The sequence below is a fragment of the Calypte anna genome, chromosome Z, assembly GCF_003957555.1.
Source record: "Calypte anna isolate BGI_N300 chromosome Z, bCalAnn1_v1.p, whole genome shotgun sequence".
Taxonomy (NCBI): domain Eukaryota; kingdom Metazoa; phylum Chordata; class Aves; order Apodiformes; family Trochilidae; genus Calypte; species Calypte anna.
Window position 1 is genome coordinate 72,658,325 of NC_044274.1, and position 21,101 is coordinate 72,679,425.

General features: G+C 38.5%; 1 protein-coding gene across 1 annotated transcript in view; it reads right to left on the reverse strand.

Moving 5' to 3' along the window:
- Window positions 1–5,557: 5,557 nt before the first annotated feature.
- The window catches only part of LOC103526969 (uncharacterized protein KIAA0825), a 40,999-nt gene continuing 25,455 nt past the window's right edge, over window positions 5,558–21,101 (reverse strand). The window contains exons 3-4 of the mRNA XM_008492115.2: window positions 11,189–11,357; window positions 5,558–6,232 (exon numbers count right to left, since the gene is read on the reverse strand). Coding sequence (XP_008490337.1) covers window positions 5,558–6,232; window positions 11,189–11,357 — 844 coding nt within the window. The remainder of the gene's footprint in view (window positions 6,233–11,188; window positions 11,358–21,101) is intronic.

Sequence of the window (21,101 nt, forward strand, 5' to 3'; positions counted from 1 at the left end):
GGCATAATAATTTTCAGAACCTGTCCCATATTTTTATTTACACAGGCCCCTAAAGCTCTGTTCCTAAAAAAGTCTATGTAACCAGGCACTTTGGAGCAGAAATAGAAGTTGTTGTTGTTGTGCAGAAAAAGAAACAAAACCAACGTGTCCATCAGAAAGGAGAAGCAGGTTATTGTGGACCTGCTGAAGTAAGAAAAAAGTAGAAGGGTGCAAAAGGAAAACAAGAGAGTGAAATTTTAGTTTCTGTTATCATTATTACAATGATAACAATGGGGGGGAGTGTCGATCAACTGGAAGGCAGGAGGGCTCTGCAGAGGGACCTGGACAGACTGGAGAGTTGGGATGATCCCAAGGGGATGAGGTTCAACATTCCAAGTGCCGGGTCCTGCACTTTGGCCACAACAACCCCATGGGGAGCTCCAGGCTGGGCACAGAGTGGCAGAAAGGGACCTGGGAGTCTGGATTGCCAGGAAGCTGAAGAGGAGCCAGCAGTGTGCCCAGGTGGCCAAGAAGGCCAATGGCATCCTGGGCTGGATCAGGAACAGCGTGGCCAGCAGGTCCAGGGAAGGGATTCTGCCCCTGTGCTCAGCTCTGGGGAGGCCACAGCTTGAGTCCTGTGTCCAGTTCTGGGCCCCTCAGCTCAGGAAGGAGATTGAGGTGCTGGAGCAGGTCCAAAGGAGGGCAACCAGGATGGTGAAGGGACTTGAGCACAGACCCTATGAGGAGAGGCTGAGGGAGCTGGGGGTGTTGAGGCTGGAGAAGAGGAGGCTCAGGGGAGACCTCATCACTCTCTGCAACTCCCTGAAAGGAGGTTGGAGCCAGGGGGGGGTTGGGCTCTTTTCCCAGGCAACTCTCAGCAAGACAAGAGGGCAGGGTCTCAAGTTGTACCAGGGGAGGTTTAGGTTGGAGATGAGAAAGAATTTCTTTCTGGAGAGGGTGATCAGGCATTGGAATGGGCTGCCCAGGGAAGTAGTGGATTCTCCGTGTCTGGAGATCTTTCCAAAGAGCCTGGATGTGGCACTGAGTGCCATGGGCTGGGAACCACGGGGGGAGTGGATCAAGGGTTGGACTTGATGAGCTCTGAGGTCCCTTCCAACCCAGCCAGTTCTATGATTCTGTGATTCTAAATAAGAGAATGGTATACTAAGGTAAAACAGGAATATTAAAATACATCCATCAAAATACTTTTATCTGTAGCTAAAAATGTACTTAGTCAAATTTGCATCACTTCATTCTACCTCCACTTTGTAGCAATATTTTCTTTAAAATAATGTACCTACTGGTATTGATGAACACACTGTGCATTGCCTCAGATCTCAAAAACAAGCCCTTTTTAAGATTTTTTAAAATTATTAATTACATAAATACAGTAAAACCATATTTTGTTGGCAGATGCTATTAGATTTGAGAATCTATCTAAGGGTGTCTGGCAAGTTTATGATTAAGTGCAAATATTAAGCCAACGAATCTGAATGTCACGAAAAAAGCCCCCTCAAGGCTCTAATATCTGTTTAGTTTTAATCGCAGGAAATTTAAAAATAGGTTAATCAGTTTGCAGATGTATTTCCACACTCTCTGAGTATATTTATATAAAAAATAATAAAAATAAACTCAAAGGAAAACCTCCACTAATACCTAAAATGTGTATAATTTCACGGGTTTTAAGTTTCTGTGGCTGATGTCTTATCACTCCTAAGAGTAGCTGTTTCTTCATCTAAAGGAGATGGAGGATTAAGATAGGTTAGTAATTAAACTAGCTTAACATTTTTCTAAACAAAGCAACATGAAAATGTTCAAAAGGCAAAAGTACAATACACATTTAATAGATATAATTTCTAAGAAATACCACACTGGGATTTTGAAGCAGAGAATCAAACCAGATAAGCTGAAAACCAGCTGCCTTCATGCTAAGTGTGTCAACAGATACACAACATTCTTGGTGTTTTTAAAAGTATTTTAACGTGACATAAACTTGTGAAGGACACATATGATGAACAGGGTAGGAAGGCTGAAACACCACCTCACAAAACTCCACCAAAAAATATTTCTGGGGAGATTGGTAACATTCCTTGGGTATTATTTTAGAAGATTGGAATTGCTGATGATGTGTTGGGAGTACACAGAGAGATGATGACACATGCTAGCTAAAAACCTATTATTAAAAAAATAAATAAATAAAAATAATCTATAATAAAAAAAATAATAGATCCCAAACACTAGAGGCTGAATCCTGCACTCTTAAAGATAATAAGAGTACCTGATTCAACAGGGAACATGACTGAGTTACAAGATACATTGAGTTGGCAACCAAAGATGCCAAGTTCCAAAGATTTTGCCTCTTGCCACATACTATTTGCCATTTTCTCCCTCAAAACGTGCTCATCCTCAACCCTGATAAATGGATATAATCTCATTGCAGCTCTCAACACATAACTGCTTTAATACAATGTGAAAAAGTTAATTCCTTAATTCACAAATAGATTGCTATATATGAGATATTTAAAAGATTTTTAACTCTGTAAAAGCTTGCCATTGACTAATCATATTTTCATGAAAGAAGCAGGTTATCTACATAAAGCTTTTGTCTCATTATTTTCTATTATTTTTTCTTCTCCTATATAGTACTATATATTACAGAATTTCTTATGGAAACAAAGCAAAACAAAGCAAAGCAACAAAAAATGAAACCAAATCAAACCAACAAAACAAAACCTGTATTTCCCTGAGGGTAGACTGAGAAAATATAAATGTTTTTTCACCTCTGGGATAAAACTCCCAACTGAATGCCCTAGATTAAATCTGTTCTGAAATATGCTGGTTTGGTGGTTTCCAGAGGGCAAGGCAACACCCACCAAAAATAAGAAACATATTGGTATAAATGCTTTACAACTAAGGAAAAAACCTCCTTCCCTTTGTCCTCTTCCTTCCATATTCCAATATGCTTCCTTTTGATACTCAGCAAACTGAGTATCATTGTCAAGGCAACCTATGAAAGGTGCCTTTCCACTTAACCAATGTATAAATAATATAAATATAAATATAAATATAAATATAAATATAAATATAAATATAAATAATATAAATATAAGTACAGAGTTCCACTCTGAACCGTGGGCAGGCAGCAAAGCCATCAGAACTTAGTAAGAGTTCCAAGCAGGAAAAGCCACTTGACACTAAGAACTTGTCTACTATTATCAACCTCCCAAAAGAATTATTCTGTAGAACTTTTTCCAAAAGAGTTATTCCAGTGTGTACACTTTAAATCCAAGGAAAAAGTGCCTTTTTCTGACTCAGAGTGTTACAAATGTAACATATTCAAACACTTGGAATACAGAAATCTCTTTTTAGAAAAGAGATAGATTTATACTAATTATTAAATAATATATTTTTCTATTATACGACTATAAGTTTTGCTTGAGTTGATTAATGACACTAAGTAATAGCCTATGATGTGCCCATAAAATGAAAAAAACAAAACAATCCCATGTAACTTCATAGCTCTGACCTCCCATTTTGCTCTGGCCTGATGACTTCATTACTGTGGTTTTACTAATTGGCTGCTCCAGCCTAATCACAGATCACCTAGAAGTCAGATTCTGCAGAAAAGTACCAGGAGAGCCTGCAGGCAAATCAATTCTTGCCTCCCATACCAACCTCTTGAAGTAAAAATACATGAAGTACTACAGAGTGAAGAGATGAAGACACGAGTGTGACAGCCACTGTGAAGAAAGTAATTTTGAGGATTAAATGGTATTGACAAAAAAACACTCCTAAACACCTCTCATGGGTGCTAAGGGGACAGCTTCTGTGCCTGTAAATCTGACCTTTAATACACTTTGAATTAAAATAAAAATCTTCTGTCATCCATGCATCTTCATCACCTATGAAATACAGGGATTTATTTTTCAAATTAATTGCAGTGAATGTTTAAAAAGTGGCAAGCTGGTGCCAAGATTTATTCTGTGTATTTTCATTTTCCCCTCCTCCTTTGAACATACTTTAGAATTGTGCACTGGAAATCCGTCCTCATAGATGAGATAACACCAAAACACATAAAGACAAAGAAAATTTAAGCAGAGAAAAATCACTTTCTGAAGAACTGTGCTCTTCCTTCTTGTAATACAGAAGTATTGACAGGTGGAGCTTTTTAGAGGGCCACCTCTACCTCATTATCTTGGAGGTAAAATGGAGATACCTGAACTTCCCCATCTTTGTGAACAGTTTTGAGATTGAAGAAAGTTTAAGTTAAAACTGACCACTCCCCACCAGTCATTTTTTGTCAGTGAATCCTTTCACTGACTTCCTTCCCACTGTGAAACTCAAAAATACATTTTATTTATGTTATAACTCAACCTGACTCTGACAATACTTGTCCTTGTTTCCACCAACACTCCATTACACTAATATATGTTTTATTATATATTTATTATGTTATTATATAAGTTTTATACTGAACTTCTCATACTTTCACATTAATTGCCTACATGCCTTTTCCCTTACCTTTCATGTATTCCAATATATCCCTCCATATTTCAGCTCCTGTTGAAAATAATTTCTGCATTTCCTCTAGTGGAACTTCCAGTTGACTTCTTACCTTAGCACCACTTCACTCATCATTCATGCATGTTATATGACCTCAAGACCTACCTTCTGTTTCTCTAATTTCCATATTATTCCAAACTTGTAATATTTTCCACCTCACCTTTGTGGAAGGTTGTGTTTAAAAAAAAAACAGCTCATGCACAGAGGAGTGCTCAAAACTCTGCACTGAATAAGCAGTTACATATCATCAGTTAATTATATTATGAAAGTTTCCATTCTGTAGGATTTTTTTCTAAAGCTCTGACTCCTCCCTTTACAGTTGTCAGACTCAACAACTGTGAAAACAAAGTGCAAAAAATACCACATCAATAACAGATTCCTTTCCTGACTTAAATTCCTTAGAACAAGAAGAAATTAAGAGATAGCATTAACTCTAATTCACCATCTTTTCACAAGACTCAAAAAGGTAATTTTTATTTTAATGTTTACGAGAACTAGAATCTGTATGGGAATCCTTTGGGTCAGCTCTAAAGCAGGAATTTGTGTCTATTTCACAGTCTGATTACCGTATGGACTTTCCTGTAATCTCCCTTAAATTTCTGACAATTTGAAAAAAGTGGGGGCAAAAGACAAAACAGTTTGTGGGGCTTTAAATCTGGATCAAATAGTTGTTATTCTACTACTTATTTCAGCAGTTAGACTGATTTAGTTCAGGTATAAGTTAGGCTGAAAAACAAAACCAAGCAAAACTACAGCAGGGCAATATTATCCAGTGAATTATAATGGTGTTTCTGTACACATAAGATGTCTCTCCCTTACTTTAAAACCTTTTTCATCACAATTCACACACAGACTATAATTCAGCTGCAGAATCGTGGTTAAAACAGAAAGCAGTAATTATTATTCTCAAGTATCTCTTCACAGGAAGTAAGTATATTGAAAGAAAAAAATCCAACAAACAAAGCACAGTGTAATTAAAATAATGTCTAACTACAATAAACATAAAACAAGGCTACTAACCCACAGCATGAACTGTTCCTCTGTGCTTCTTTGAAATCTTGTTTGCCTTAACTACGTGTAGAGCATTTTCTTTGAACTGCAGCTCACAAAGTCTCTCAAGAAGAAGTGTCATTTCTTCAGTGATGGTATCCAGGTAAGTCTCATTAATAAACTTCAGTGATGAAGAGGGATCAATAGTTCCACTTAGGATATACATATCCTCCTTTATCATGGTGCACAAGGTGGGTATGGAACTTTGGCAACCATGCACCACCTTATCAAAGTTGGTTTCACCACAGCTAGACAAAATACAGTTCTGCAGGAGATCACGGACAAACTTATTCTGCATATTTTGGTACTTTGTTAAGACTTCTGATTCAGGGTAAAGAAATAAAAGCTGCTGGATGCACTGGGTTTTAAATTCCATTTGTTGCTGTGAAGCACTGGTACTTGTTTCTTCTTGACTTTGCAGTCTGTTTACTAAAAATCGTCGAAGATGCAACCTCACATCATCCCAGAGAGATTTCACATCCATAGCTGAATCATCCTCAACAGCATGGAGGGAAGATGTTAGCTCAAAAGGAGTCCCACTGGGAGTACAGGGGAATGAGACACCACACTGACTAGAGAGATCCAGAAGGAAGTGGAGTATCATTTCCTCTTGATTTTGTTCATTCTTCAGCAAGCTTTGCTAACAAAGGTAAATCAAGACAGCGTTTTAGAAGTGTTTTCTTAATTCTACAGCTTTACACTAGAGTGCCATTTTTTTCCCCAAACTATCTATCTTTTCAGCAAATAGGAGACACAAATAAATTGCTGCATAAACAACAGAAACAGAAAAGCCTGTTTCTCCATGGATTTATGTACCAATTCATCTCCTTGTCTACCTGCTCCAATAACACACATTCCTCTTCCCATCTTTCTTACACTGTCAGTCTCTTTTCCCAATCAATTCTAACACACAATTCAAAGGAAAGCTGTGGAAACCTCATTAGGTAAGCCTTGGCAGCCTGTTTGCTGTGGTCCACGTGCACATCTTTGAAAGAAAACAGTATGAAAAATTACTCAAGATTTACACAGATAATGAGAGGTTTTTGCTCATAAAACCAGACAGGAATTTGTAAAATGAAGCATTGTCGCCTTCTATGTTTTAACCCAGCAGGCAAACATCAAAAAGGCCATTCTAAGGATAAAATAATCTTCCCAGGATGCCCTGGAAAAACTAAAAATGCAAACTTGTTAAGAATTGAACAGGCTTAGATCACACAGGGCAGAAGAATAATGATAATACACAGATGCTGTCAAGCCAAGGTGCAGACTGACACATTAACTTCATACACATTAATAAAGAAACCTCTAAATACATCTCAGCTGCATGTGTGGAAGAAGAGGAACGAGGCCAGTTATCAGGAGAAGGGAAACCACATCAGTGCATGTGCTGCCCCTGCCTCACCTGAGCCTGAAGAGCTTTGCTCTTGGTCCAGGTCTTGCTCTGACCTTAAAGCTGCTTGAAGTCCATGCAGCAAACACCAGGGCCTCTTGTCACAGCTCAGTGTTTCCTACTTGGCCTAGATCCACAAAACTTTAAACAATACTCTTTGGCTTCTCTGAACATGCATGAAACAAACCACGAAGAGGGTGTGCCTGGTGTGAGCAGAATACAGCTCAAGTCCCACGGTCACTGGGCAGTAAAATCTCCTTCCCACCTTGGAGAAAAAAGCTTGCCTGTTATAAACCCATTTCCCACACCCTCAACATTTTTCCTGCTTCATGTTGGCTTTGGCCACACTCTTATGCCCATCCAATTTTTATCTGTAAAGACCTGCTCTCAGTCCTCCAATCACAGGTCCAAGAAAAGTGAGTAAAATTGGTGATATTATTGATTTTCTGTGTTCCAGGAGCCAAGTAGGGATGACTTTGGTGAAGCAGGACCTAGAAGCCTTCTGACTTCCTCCCTTCCCTCCTATTGCTTCTCTCCAACAGCGAAAAGCTGTGTGGAAATCACACCAGGACAGTTCTTTCCACTTTATCACAAGTCCTTTATCAAGTCCTTTAGAGACTGAACAGGCTGCCCAAGGAGGTGGTGGAGTCACCATCCCTGATGTGTTTGGGGGATATGGTTTAGGGGAAAACTCTGTAGAGTAGGGATGATGGTTGTACCCCATGATCCCAAGGGTCTTTTCCAACCTGAAAGATTCTGTGATTATCTGGTTCTCCCAGCTAGAATACATCCTATAAAGCCAGGCTGGTAAGAAACTGTCAGCAAGCTCCCACCTTCAGAACTACTGATTTATGGAACCTACAGTATTTGAGGAGACAATTCATTTTATTTCTGTTTTGAAAGGGTTTAAATGAATTAAGTTTTAGTATGATATTGTATAAATATAATAATTTCCAGATTTTAAATATTCAATTTTTCTACTGTTGCAAACTTTAAGAAATAGATCATTTATGAAAATACAAAAAAAGACAAAAAACCTCAAAAAACCCCACCCCAAAACCAAAAAAAAAAACCTCCAGTGGGATTTTTTTTTTTTGCCTCATGTTTTTGAGCACAAAACTATTCAATATCAGCACTCCTTTATTCCTTATTTGCCAGAGTAATAATGAAACTATGAGCCAGATATGCTATTAAAAGCATGTGCACATGACAGAAAGATATATAATTGGTTAAAATCTTAAATCACACTTATCAATATGCATATACCTAAGCCTGATTATATTTTCTGTAATTATCTGCTGAAGTATTCTATAAAATTCCGTGGTCCCAAAGAGAATGTGCCTCAGTGTGCAATGTGGAACCTCAAACATTAACCACTGTGTTGAAGGGTAGAATCTCCACAGGTAGAATTCAGAAGTTTCAAGGTTATTTTTTTTTTATATGTCATGCTCAAATACTGTATTCTGAACTGAAGAAAACAAGAGATGCTGTCAACACAGTGAATGCAACTGATGCCTTTGGATGATAAACCCAAAACGACTTCCAAGTGAATCTCTACTGCTGTTTTTTAAGGTTAAGCAGAAACATTTTTATTCATGAAAGAATCTAAGTATTGTTTCAAGCTCTTTGCAACTTAAAATTAAGCATTAAAAACAGGGAGCTTGCAGATACCATCTTAGACTTAGAGTTACTCAGAAAAAGAGCCCCTGAAGTGAACTTTGAAGCTCTGAAAACATCGTGTCATCAAGCCCCTTTGAACATTGCCTGTATTGACATAGGCTTTTCTATTTAAAAATTAACCTGTAAAAATACTTCAAACGATGATGCCAAAACTCTTCAAGAGAAAAAGATCCAAATTAGTATCCAGAGGTCTTAGAGATGCATGAAAAGTTCTCTTATATGCATGGAAATTTCGAGACAATAATTTAAAGGGAAACATTTGTGGTCTACAAACTGGACTGGTACTACTATGGATCAGTACCTGCCATGTCAGTAAACAACTCCAGTAAGATGAAGATTTTGTTTAAAATATTTTTTGTCATTATTTCAGCAGGAACAGAACTTAATGAAAATGTATTCATGTATATATTCAGCTTTCATATATTTAGAATTACAAAACAGTACACAGAGTGATGAATTTTCACATAATTAATATTTTCAGGCTTCATGAAGAACTTCTCAGTATTCCCATGAGAATCCACAAATGCATGAGAATACCATGCTAACAGTAAGCCTAAATAAAGCACCTCAGCCAAAGCACATACAGAGCTTTGCACTGGTATTTTAATTGTTCCAACAGCTTAGAAGATAAAAAATATCAATAGCAAAACAAACACACATAAGGGATAACAATTAATAGGGATATTGTCCTGAATTAGAAGGAAGCTTACTATTAGTGAAGTGATATTCTATGATACTTAATTAAAAGCTTGCAAGTGAGAAATTAACTGAGTAATTAGTCCAATGGATGGAAATACACATTTAAGAAAGGTCATGTTGTAATAATCTCATTAATGTCGAATATTTTTGAAAATTGTTTACTGCAGACATGTTTGTGGAACAGAAGATTACCCGCAGTGTAACTTCTGACAGATGGATTGCCTGGGCTAAGAGATATAAACACTTGTAATCTGTAGTTTGGTCTACACCACAGGCTGGATTACCCCAGAAGCCATGAGCCTGCAAACAGTGTTGTCCAAGTTGCTGAGCTCCACAGATGTTTTCCTGGTAAACTCTGCAGAATGGAGACTCATTCCATTCCATTCCATTCCATTCCATTCCATTCCATTCCATTCCATTCCATTCCATTCCATTCCATTCCATTCCATTCCTCACCCTGCTGCCTGTTTAGCATCCTGACACAGAGCCATTCTCAAGGCTTTAAGTGGACTCCACAGCTCCATAGCCAGACTGCTGTGCAGCCAGCAAGCTCCTTGAAGAGCCTGGAAACACATTTTGTGTAAGATTCACCCCCAAGCATCCCAGAGATGGGGAAATTTCGCTGTTTCCCAAACAAATGCCGCCACCTGGTGTTCAGGTACATGGCTTGAACAGACCTTGGAGAAGGAGGGAAGCAGGGGATGGAGACAACTCAATCACCATTGCCATGCCCTGGACTAAGAGGAATAACAAACCAATTCATAAGTTACCACTTTCTGGGTTTCTCTCAATTTTTTCTAGATGGAGCATGACCTGTAGCAGCCTGACACCTTTGAGCAAGGGTTATTATGAACAGCAATATTCATCACCTGTGTTACAAGGGGACAAAAATCACTTCTTCAGCACATGAACATTAATGATCTGGTGCTTCTAGAGATGAATTACACAACCCAATATCCAGTGGATTCACAGGTGACTGAGAAATCAACAGCCAGTTTTAAAAAAATCAGTGGTAATTTGATGAATTATAGAATGGCTTGGGTTGGAAAGGATCCTAAAAGGCCATAGAATCACCCAGGTTGGGAAAGATCTCTGAGATCAAGTCCAACCCTTGATCCAGTTCCAACCTCCTCTGATGGAGCTTGAGGTGTGGTGAGGAGGTAAAACTCCACAGTAGTCTTCCTCTGACAGTTTTAGCCTGATGGTGTTCATGCCCTACAAGTAAAATATGATGCAGAAAAACCAAAGAACAATCCAGGGGCTGATGCTTAATTGACACTCACATATATGTACATCCCATAAACCAACATATAGATAGTTCATATTAAAGCTTGCAGGCTGGCATTCATTGAGGTATCACCTTTCACTTATCTAGCCAATCAAATTCCCCAGACATCCATTTCCACACATACACTCCAAGGTTAATTTATACTAAATACTTTGGATAAAAATGCCTTCTGAAGTGATGGAATTTTTTTGCTGAAGAAAAATCTGGTTCTGGTTATGTCCAGGACACTTGATGTAACACCCATATTTCTAATGAGTAAAAGTAGACAAGAAGTTAATCCTTACATAATACAGAAAAAGATTTTGTCCCAAGTCTGTCTATTAAAGCAGCATCAAAAAGAACAATAAGCCCCTGCTGCAGACATAAAAACAGTAACAGGCCTTATAATAAAATTTCTGACCTATCCTCACCACAGTAAGGAATGAGACCTGAAAAAAAAAACCCTAATTAAACTCCTGGAAACAGAAAAACCCCAACAATCCCACCCACCATATAATCAGTTTTCCCAAACATTAAAGTCTTCATTAAACATTTTTTACCAGGGTTCTAAGGAACTCCATTAGCTCTCCATGGTGTGTAGATGAAGGTCTGAGAGAACTAAAATTGCACTTGTTTAGCCACTCGAGGCAGTCAGTGGTGCTTTGGAGTATTTCATCAGTACATATTTCATTTACTTCTGATTGCAGATCTTTAAGACACTTTTCTATGCTGAAAAACAAACAAACAAACAAAAAGCAGTTTTTTTCATAATTCAGAGATAATAGCGTTTTACATATTACATATTTTTAAAAGAAAAATATTTTTGAACTAATGTATCACCAGTCCTTCTTCTGCACAGCTTGAAGTACTCTCACAAAATGAATTTGTAGGATTACCCTTAAAGACAGTAAAGCTAGAGCAAGAATAAATTTCCTTCAGGCCAGATTGTACCATTCTCAACAAAACTAAGTACTGCCTCACTTCTCAAAAATAATCTTGTACTTTTTAAAGGAGTAGCTAGTGAATAAGACATCAGGCATAAAATTGGGTCCTTGGTGCTTAATTAGCTCCCATATTCAAAGGTGAATGTGTCATTTTGCTCCTTTAGCAATCAGCAGTTGTTTTATAATACATAACATGTATTAACAACTTCTTAAAGACCCACTGACACCGCAGAATGTGCTGAAAAGAATTTTAAGTCAGTTGTGCTGAGAAAGCAGATCTTTCCTTCCTTGTTTTTGTCATTAGAATATTTGATAAAAAAGAGTTTGTTTTCAAAGAGCTGATCTACTTCTGTAACATTCATCTGGAATCATAATCATGTTTATGAAATCATCTGTGGCTGGTATGGCATTACAGGAATTTCATTTGCAAAAATCACAATAACTGAGTATCCAAACCTATTTAACATGTAATTGAGTGGATACTTACATGAAAACACACAAGGCAGAAAAATTTAATTTATAAACAATTTAACTTCAGATCTCCTGCAAAAACATCTTTTCGGTATTTCAGAACTACTTTTTTTTTTTTTTTTAAATTGCTTAATATTTTATATCATTTCAGTTAGAAAAACAGTATTGACAAGTTCCAGGCAGATCTAGGTTTAAGACAAACAAAACCAACAATAGGCTGATGTCAGTTTTGGTTTATTGAAGTGCAAAGTAACTCTCACTACCACCTAAATTTTATTTTAGAGTATATTACTTATTCCATTTATGTTCTTACAGTGGAAAAAAGAATGCAGGTTTAGCACAAAATTTAGGGTTTTTTAGCTCTCTAATCTACATGGGATTAGATGAGACTCAACTCTTTACAGGTATTTCAGTGTCACATACTTTTGATCACATTACTTTCTGTTTTTATGTTATCAACCAAGCACGAAACTTGTCTATTACACTGCTAGTGACTTCTCTGTATTACAGAGATAAAGTATGGATGTTTTGTTTTTGTTTTTTTTTTTAAAGTGCTCTCTAACGTTTTCTGACTTGACCAGTTTTGGACATAGAAGGCAAGAGAGTAAGATTTTTAAAAAACAAAGGGAAGAGGAGAACAGGAGGATGAGAGGGAAGAAACTGGAAAACAAATAACATCTTTAAGTGTATGACCAGCCTCACGGAAAATACACACCTAAAGACTTACAGTTTTCAGAGAAAATGGAAAACTAGATTTTATTTTTTTTTTAGTTAGTGACCTTCAATAAAGTTTTTCTTTTTTGGGCATAACTTCTCTGTGTACTAAGAGACATTCTGCATATTACCCATTGACTAATTCTGCCTGCACTACAGTGTTCAGGATGCAGAAGAAGCATTTATTAGATTTTTCTACTGGATTTTCTCCTTTCTTGAGTGATTTGCACTTCATTCTTTTGCAGACATTATGCAGTGAATTCTCATCAGCTGTCTCGTTCTGATTAAAAGCAAGTAAGTAAATTGATATCATCCAGATCTATGGGAACTGAGTTTGTTAGTTTGAGTAAACAGGTTTTTTTTAAAATAGTGGAATAAAAAAGCAAATTATCACAGTAAAGTGAGTTCAGACATAAGCAGTTGCCTGTGTTTTACTTTTATTTTTATTTACCTACAACAAGGAAAAAATAGACCAGTCTGATTTTTTTGATAATAGAATTCACTTTGTGCATTTGCTTTCTTTAAAAACAGTATTAAGTAACAACAAGATGAATATAAAAACTGCATCAAGTACGATTATAGAATGTAAGGACAACATAAGATTCTAAGTGCAGAACTGTAGCATTTAGAATGTCTCAAAAAATAAACAGTTGTTTCCAAAATTATTACTGTAAAACTTCTCAAAAAAATTCATAGAAAGCAGCAGATAATTTCGAACAGCCTCTTGTCCCATAATTGTTTGTATTCATTAAGAATTATGGGTGTATTTGCTTCATGTCAAAAAAAACATGAGGTAAAGTGCTCTATCAAACTGAAGCCAGCACATTTCACTTCTGCTTTATACTTTCAGAAACCAGATGGAGCAAATACAACTAGAACCAAAATATATAAAAACTTTTAAAATTTATTAATCCATGGCCAGCCTGTAAAACACTTCTATTAAACCAAGTCCAAAGTAAAGTGCATTGAAACAGGAATCTCCCATCATCTGGGGACCTTACCAGCAGCACAAAGGACCCCCATGAAAAACAACCTTCACTCCTGATGGGATAGCTCATCCATCAATACCAGTTTTTAAACTTGGCAGCGTAACAGTGTGGCACTTCTTCACTTTTGAAACCTGTTCTCAGGAACTGCTGAACAGGAGCCAGCAGTGTGCCCAGGTGGCCAAAAGGCCAATGGCATCCTGGGCTGGATCAGGAACAGCGTGGCCAGCAGGTCCAGGGAAGGGATTCTGCCCCTGTGCTCAGCCCTGGGGAGGCCACAGCTTGAGTCCTGTGTCCAGTTCTGGGCCCCTCAGGGAGTTCAGGAAGGAGATTGAGGTGCTGGAGCAGGTCCAGAGAAGAGCAAGGAGGCTGGGAAGGGATCCAGCAGAATTGCTGTGAGGAAGGGCTGAGGGAGCTGGGGGTGTTGAGGCTGGAGAAGAGGAGGCTCAGGGGAGACCTCATCACTCTCTCCAACTCCCTGAAAGGAGGTTGGAGCCAGGGGGGGTTGGGCTCTTTTCCCAGGCAACTCTCAGCAAGACAAGAGGGCACAAAGGGTCTCAAGTTGTGCCAGGGGAGGTTTAGGTTGGAGATGAGAAAGAATTTCGTTCTGGAGAGGGTGATCAGGCATTGGAATGGGCTGCCCAGGGAAGTAGTGGATTCTCCGTGTCTGGAGATCTTTCCAAAGAGCCTGGATGTGGCACTGAGTGCCACGGGCTGGGAACCACGGGGGGAGTGGATCAAGGGTTGGACTTGATGATCTCTGAGGTCCCTTCCAACCCAGCCCATCCTAGGATTCTATGATCATGAAACTAAATGCCTTGTTCATACCCCTTGACCCCAACAAAGGCTTTTCCTGTGGTTTTCTGATATATCTCATTCTACCTACCCAACAGTTCTGGTCTGTGCCAATCTGCTCCATCTACCAACAAGTTTCCACACTCTCCTTTGACACAGCAACCTGTGGTCAAGCTATGTGCAGCCAAACTACAAGCTGTGGAGAGGATGCAGACTTCATGTACTGTCCTAGTATTTAAGAGTCCCCAGTTATCCTTTCCCATGTATGACTCTAATTTTCTTTGTATCTGCCTAAATAGACACAACAAAAAGCAGGCATCGAGCCACTAAGTGAAGTATGGGATATATGATTTAGCTGAAATAGCTTCTCCTTTATGCAGGTGAGGGCCTGATATTTTTTTTTAATACACTAAGCATGGTTCTGTTGTGTCATATGGAGTGCTTTTCTGGAGCAGCATGTCGATATCATTTTGTAAGGATTCCCACTGTTGAGAGTCAGGCTCAGCCTGAGGACTCCTTGGCGCTCTTATTTGTGAAGTTAATGACATTAAGTTAACGCTTAAGACTAAGCAAGACTGCTTTTTAAGTGGCTGTGTCAATGGACAAACAGTTAGAAGCTAAGTACTGCAGTGGAGCTGATAGTGTAAGCACTGTCACACTGACACAACATTATTTTGAAAAGCATGGTATCAGAACGAGGGCTGCTGTCTCCACAGATCATTTTCCATTGCCTGGGAATACTATGAGTAAGCTGAAGGATGATCTCCTAACTCCTCTCAGTGTCTAAAAAGCACTGTTTCAATTTATTTCACATGGCATATGAAACAGCCATAAAACGACAATGAGCATGGTTAAATTAAACTGCTGTGCTATAAAGTGAAATTATCTTTAAACCTCACGTTACTTATGCTTAAGATTCTCACACCCATGGAGATCTGCCGCTGGAATTAGAGCTTACATGTCTTTTATTAAGAACAGACTGCTCTAAAAGGAATGAAATAATTGTTTCTGACACTAACATAATACTCTCCCCTGTTATTATCATGCATGTTCATTAAGAAGCTTGATTGCTAAAGATTCAGGTCATTTTATACAAATGGAATATAACATATATAATGGAATAATGGAATAATAAATATATATATAATATGTATATATTATATGTATATGTAAATATATATATAATATATATAATGGAATAATAAATATAATTTGGAAAACTGCATCAGAGGACCTGCTGTATACTTCCAGCAGCAAGAAACTTCTGAGAAAGAATTTTACTATTAAAACTATCACAGGTATCTTCCTTATTAGACTTTCTTCTATGTGGAAACAAACATTTTGGTTTATTTAATGAAAGCTGACCTGACAAGAAAGAAATATTATAGAGTTTCTCACGACAATGGCATGAGGTCATTGCCAATGCCTCAGCACTACTGTGTTTTAGAAAGCAGCAACTTAACCATAAATACAATTTTTTTTCTAGTAAATTTTAGACTGCTTGATACAAACGAACTTGAAAAAACCCATAAAGCTTCATGCAAAGAATGTTTTGATAACTTTATCTTGAAGAAAATCAAGAGATTTTTATAAAAAATGTCTATTTACCATGTTACTGCAATGCTTATCATAACCTACAGTAACATTCATAGTACAAATAAATTCTGAAAAAAAATAAAATATTTATTCTAGTTCCAGGCCTACAATGCTTATGCTGTTCAATTCCAGCCTATCTGACAATCAGCTTACTCTTTCTGGCATGTCCATTTTCATACTCTCATTAACCCAACTACATAAACAACTAAAATTTCTTTTTAGATTTTTTTTTTCTTTACAATGGCAACGTCAACAGCAAAGGAGAAGGCTTGAAAGCAATGTTGCTACTGCTAACAACAGGTTTTGTTATTAACTCATATTTGTCTGTATGTTAATTTCTTTTCATAGTCTGACTACTTTATTGTCTTATTTATATTTTGGATATAGGTTCTCTTCAAAATAAGACCAGCAAGAACAAAGTTAAACAGTATTTTATAGGCAGAGATACAAAACTGATGGAAAGACCAATGACAAGAACTTTACCTCTTTAGAAAAATGCTGTTAGGTCAAACATGTCTTGATTCAGGTTTTTTAAAACAGCAATTCTTTGAAACATGAATCCAAAAGTTACAGGCTTATTGTTAAGCTAAAAGCCTTGTAAGTAAGATCTGTTTCCTAAATTCTTCCTATTGCAATCTCTGGCCTTAAAACATAAAACAAAGATGCTTCATATCTCTCATTTAGCTACTTGATATCCACCAAAAATGTAAAGTAAATAGACCACTGAAACCAGAAAGAATCAAACTAGAGAAACTTACTCAACATCTTCACCATGTGAGAACAACCAGTTCTCCCTGAAGTTCTGCCTACTGTTAATTTCCAATCATGTTTTAAAAACTTGAGACATTTCAGTCCACAAGACACGAGCTTTGCCTGGGTTATTTCAGAAGTTTATTTCAGAAGCCTGGCAAAGGGAGTCTTTCAAGACCATTGGCTGAAACATGATAGTGAAAAAACAGGGCTGAAAAAACCCAATGTCTTGTGTATTGTGATGTGAAATGGAATACTCAAATATCTGTTTATACCTTCTGAGGATGCAGATGAGAGATGAGGAGCTACCCAAGCTACTGACACATGTATAGTATAGGCTGCAGTTAAGAGATGGTATAGCTGCTTAAAGATAGCCAGTCCCTGAGAAACTCCCTGCTCTCCATCTGGCGAAGTTGTAAGAAGCAACTATCCCAAGCTCAGATCCTGTACAAAGACAACACAGGCTTAACAGGAAAAAATTACATTCCCTGTATAGCACGCAGGCTGAATTCACACAGAAGAGTCAAATTCTTGAGAGCTGTGATGAGTATTAGATCTGAGTAAAGCTGGTGAACTTAGCAATTTTTATTTCTCTGCTATTTAGCTCTATCTTGAAATTCTCCCACATAGTCAACCACTTGAATTTGGATGGAAACGTCAAGATTTTGTTAATTCTCTTGACTAACAAGTGCGGTGCAGCTGCTTCTGAAAATTCCAGAGAGGAGCAAGATTTTCTTCAATATAAAATAGAGAATGTCAGCAGCACCTCTGAGCTTGAGAACATTCTCTTGCATACTCCAGTTCTGATGCAGCAACATCAGGTGGGACCTGATTTAACCAAGCAGTGTAACTTGCTTGGAACTCCTGCACCCCTTCCATGTGCAGTGTTGATACCGGGAAATATTTCTTTGTGAATCATCAAAGTTATAATAGATAAGAAAAAAATGTCATGCTAGCATCCTTATTGAGGTACTTTCTAGACAGTTTGTTATTCCTAAGCTAAGGACCTTGCTGGTTGCTCAAATAATGATGACAATTTATACTGAACAGCTTTGGGACACGCTGCCGTGCTGTAAGCACTTATTAGTATTGACCTCACTGGAGCCCTTCAAATGAGACCTCCACCAGGATCCCAGCTGACTGAATCACTGCTAAATAGACAGAGGGTCATGCTGGAGTTCATCAGATTGAAGCCAAATAAAGCCTATGGCACTGTTACTGTGGAGACACAATTATTAATAAATAATGTTTTTTGAATTCCGAGGCATCGCTCCAGTGAAGACCCAGAGTACCTCACACTGTTCTGCAGCCCCACACAATGGATCACCACTTTAATGGCACTAAAATGCAGCCAAACACTAAAGAAAAAACCCAAGAATGCACAAAGAATATCAACTGATGAACACATCTTCTGCCCCTGTGCTCAGCCCTGGTGAGGCCACACCTCGAATACTGTGTCCAGTTCTGGGCCCCCCAGTTCAGGAAGGATATCGAGGTCCTGGAGCAGGTCCAAAGGAGGGCAACCAGGCTGGTGAAGGGACTCGAGCACAGACCCTATGAAGAGAGGCTGAGGGAGCTGGGGGTGTTGAGGCTGGAGAAGAGGAGGCTCAGGGGAGACCTCATCACTGTCTACAACTCCCTGAAAGGAGGTTGTAACCGGGTGGACGTTGGTCTCTTTTGCCAGACGACTTTCAACAAGACAAGAGGGCAGGGTCTCAAGTTGTGCCAGGGGAGGTTTAGGTTGGAGATGAGAAAGAATTTCTTTCTGGAGAGGGTGATCAGACATTGGAATGGGCTGCCCAGGGAAGTAGTGGATTCTCCGTGTCTGGAGCTATTTCCAAAGAGCCTGGATGTGGCACTCAGTGCCATGGTCTAGCAACCGCAACGGTGGTTCAAGGGTTGGACTCGATGATCTCTGAGGTCCCTTCCAACCCAGCCAGTTCTATGATTCTATGATTTCTGGCTTTCACTTCAGTTTCAGCAACACAAGCTTGGTTTCAAGCTCTGTACCTTATTTTATGCTTAGAAGTACTGAATGTCAGCTGAAAGTTTTAGTTTTGTGGGTTGCTGTAAAGTTAATTCTTACTGATCCTTAATTCTCCAATTATGAAAAAAAAAAAAAAAGCCCACTACCTCATTTTTAATGAACAGTAAAAGTCAAATCAACTCTGAGGGGAATTACGGGGCACAAATGGCAGTCCTGATATAACTAAGAATGCAACTTTACACTGTAGAATAACCCAGGACCATCACTGGATATAAAACTGGCCAGCAATGACAATGCACTTGAAAGTTCATCCTCACCTTCCTCTACAAACTGTTGTAAAGATACAATTAACATGCATGTGTAATAAGAGCCCTAATATGTAGCAGTGAATGAATAAACCATTTACTCCCTTAAAGCTGAGAAATAAAACAATTTCACATAGATGGTCTTTCCCTTTTTTTTTTTTTTTTTTGTTAAAGCACCAAATTGAATTTGTACAGTTCAAAAATACAGAAAGTAATTCAACTGCTGAAAAGCCTATCTGATTTGTTGTGTCACACAATTTTATAAAAGCTATTCAGCTGGTAGGCAATAAATGAGCATTCAAGTGATTTACACACTTCTGGATCATAATTTTTTACACAATGTTTTATTTTTAAAAATATATATATGCTGTATACTATTATGTTTATTCTCTGTGGTATAATACAATCATAAATCTATCTGATGAAAAATGGATTGTATTCCAATTGTATCACTGTAGTGCATAGAGCTGCTCTTATCATTCCACTTACAAAGATCAATGGTAACTTGAAAATTATTTCATTCCATGCTGCCTCTAATATATTAGCAATAAAAGGACTCTTTTTAATTTAAAAGTCACATCAGCTGCTGTCCATCTTCTTTCAAACTCCTCTCTATTTGTGAAACTGACATATTATGGGAGCAAAATATCACCTGGTAACTACAGGGCCACCTTCTGATTTTCCTTCTGAAAACTAGTTTAAAAAGTAGCTTAGGTGTCTATTCAGCAGAAATATAAAGATTTTACTGACCTGCCTTTTTGTTTAGCACACTCTACTCCAACTTCCTTGAATATAATACCATTTGGACTTTACAACCTACAGCAAAAGATTTTACAAACTTACAGCAAAAGGCTCTTGAAATTTGTAGGACTGTCCCAAGATGAGGACAACCACCCTTCTTAAAAATGTACAAATAGTTCCACTGTGATGATACTCATATAAAAGGTAGCATAAAATGCTAACTGACCTAAAGCACCATTTAAAGGAAAGAACAGCTGGCCTGCTTTCCCATAGCAGAAGTTTGCTCAAGCAGCACACATTTTACTCGCATTAATAACAAAAAAAAAAATAGTAGTAAAGCATGCAGCACAAAGGCTCATCTTGACACTAAGTTCTATAACTCTCAGGCTGCATAACAACAACGAAATCACTTTTAGTTGTAGCTGAAAAGGTGACAACACACCAGCCAAAAATGCTGATGCTGCTTTCTTCCAGATACACAAGACCAGAGGAATTCAACACCTGTAATTGTGTTGTGCCAACAACTCAACTCTTAGGAAGTATTTATGCTGCACTGCTGGAATATCTGGATATGATCTGGGACTGCTGGTGGATGAGAAGCTCAACAGGAGCCATGAGTGTAGAGATGCAGCCCAGGAAAGTGATTGCATCCTTGGCTGCACCAGGAGCAGTGTGGGCAGCAGGGCCAAGGAGGGGATTCTCCCCCTCTGCTCTGCTCTCCTCAGACCCCACCTGGAGTCCTGTGTCCAGTTCTGGAGCCCCTGGTACAGAAAAGCCCTGGAGAGTGTCCAGAGAAGGGGCACAGGGATGATCAAAAGGTTGGAACACCTTTCCTATGGAGATGGATTGGGAGAGTTGGGGTTCTTCAGTCTGGAGAGGAGAAGACCCCAAGGAGACCTCAGTGCAGCCTTCCAGTGCCTGAAGGGGCTACAAGAAAGCTGGGGAGGGACTTTTTGGGATGTCAGGGAGTGACAGGACATGGGGGAATGGATTCAAACTAGAGGAGGGGAGATTCAGATTAGACATTAGGAAGAAGTTCTTCACCATGAGGATGGAGAGACCCTGGCACAGGTTGTCCAGAGAGGTGGTGGAAGCCCCATCCATCCCTGGAAGTTTTTAAGGCTTGGATGGGGCTCTGAGCAACCTGAGCTGGTGGGAGGTGTCCCTGCCCATGGCATGGTTGG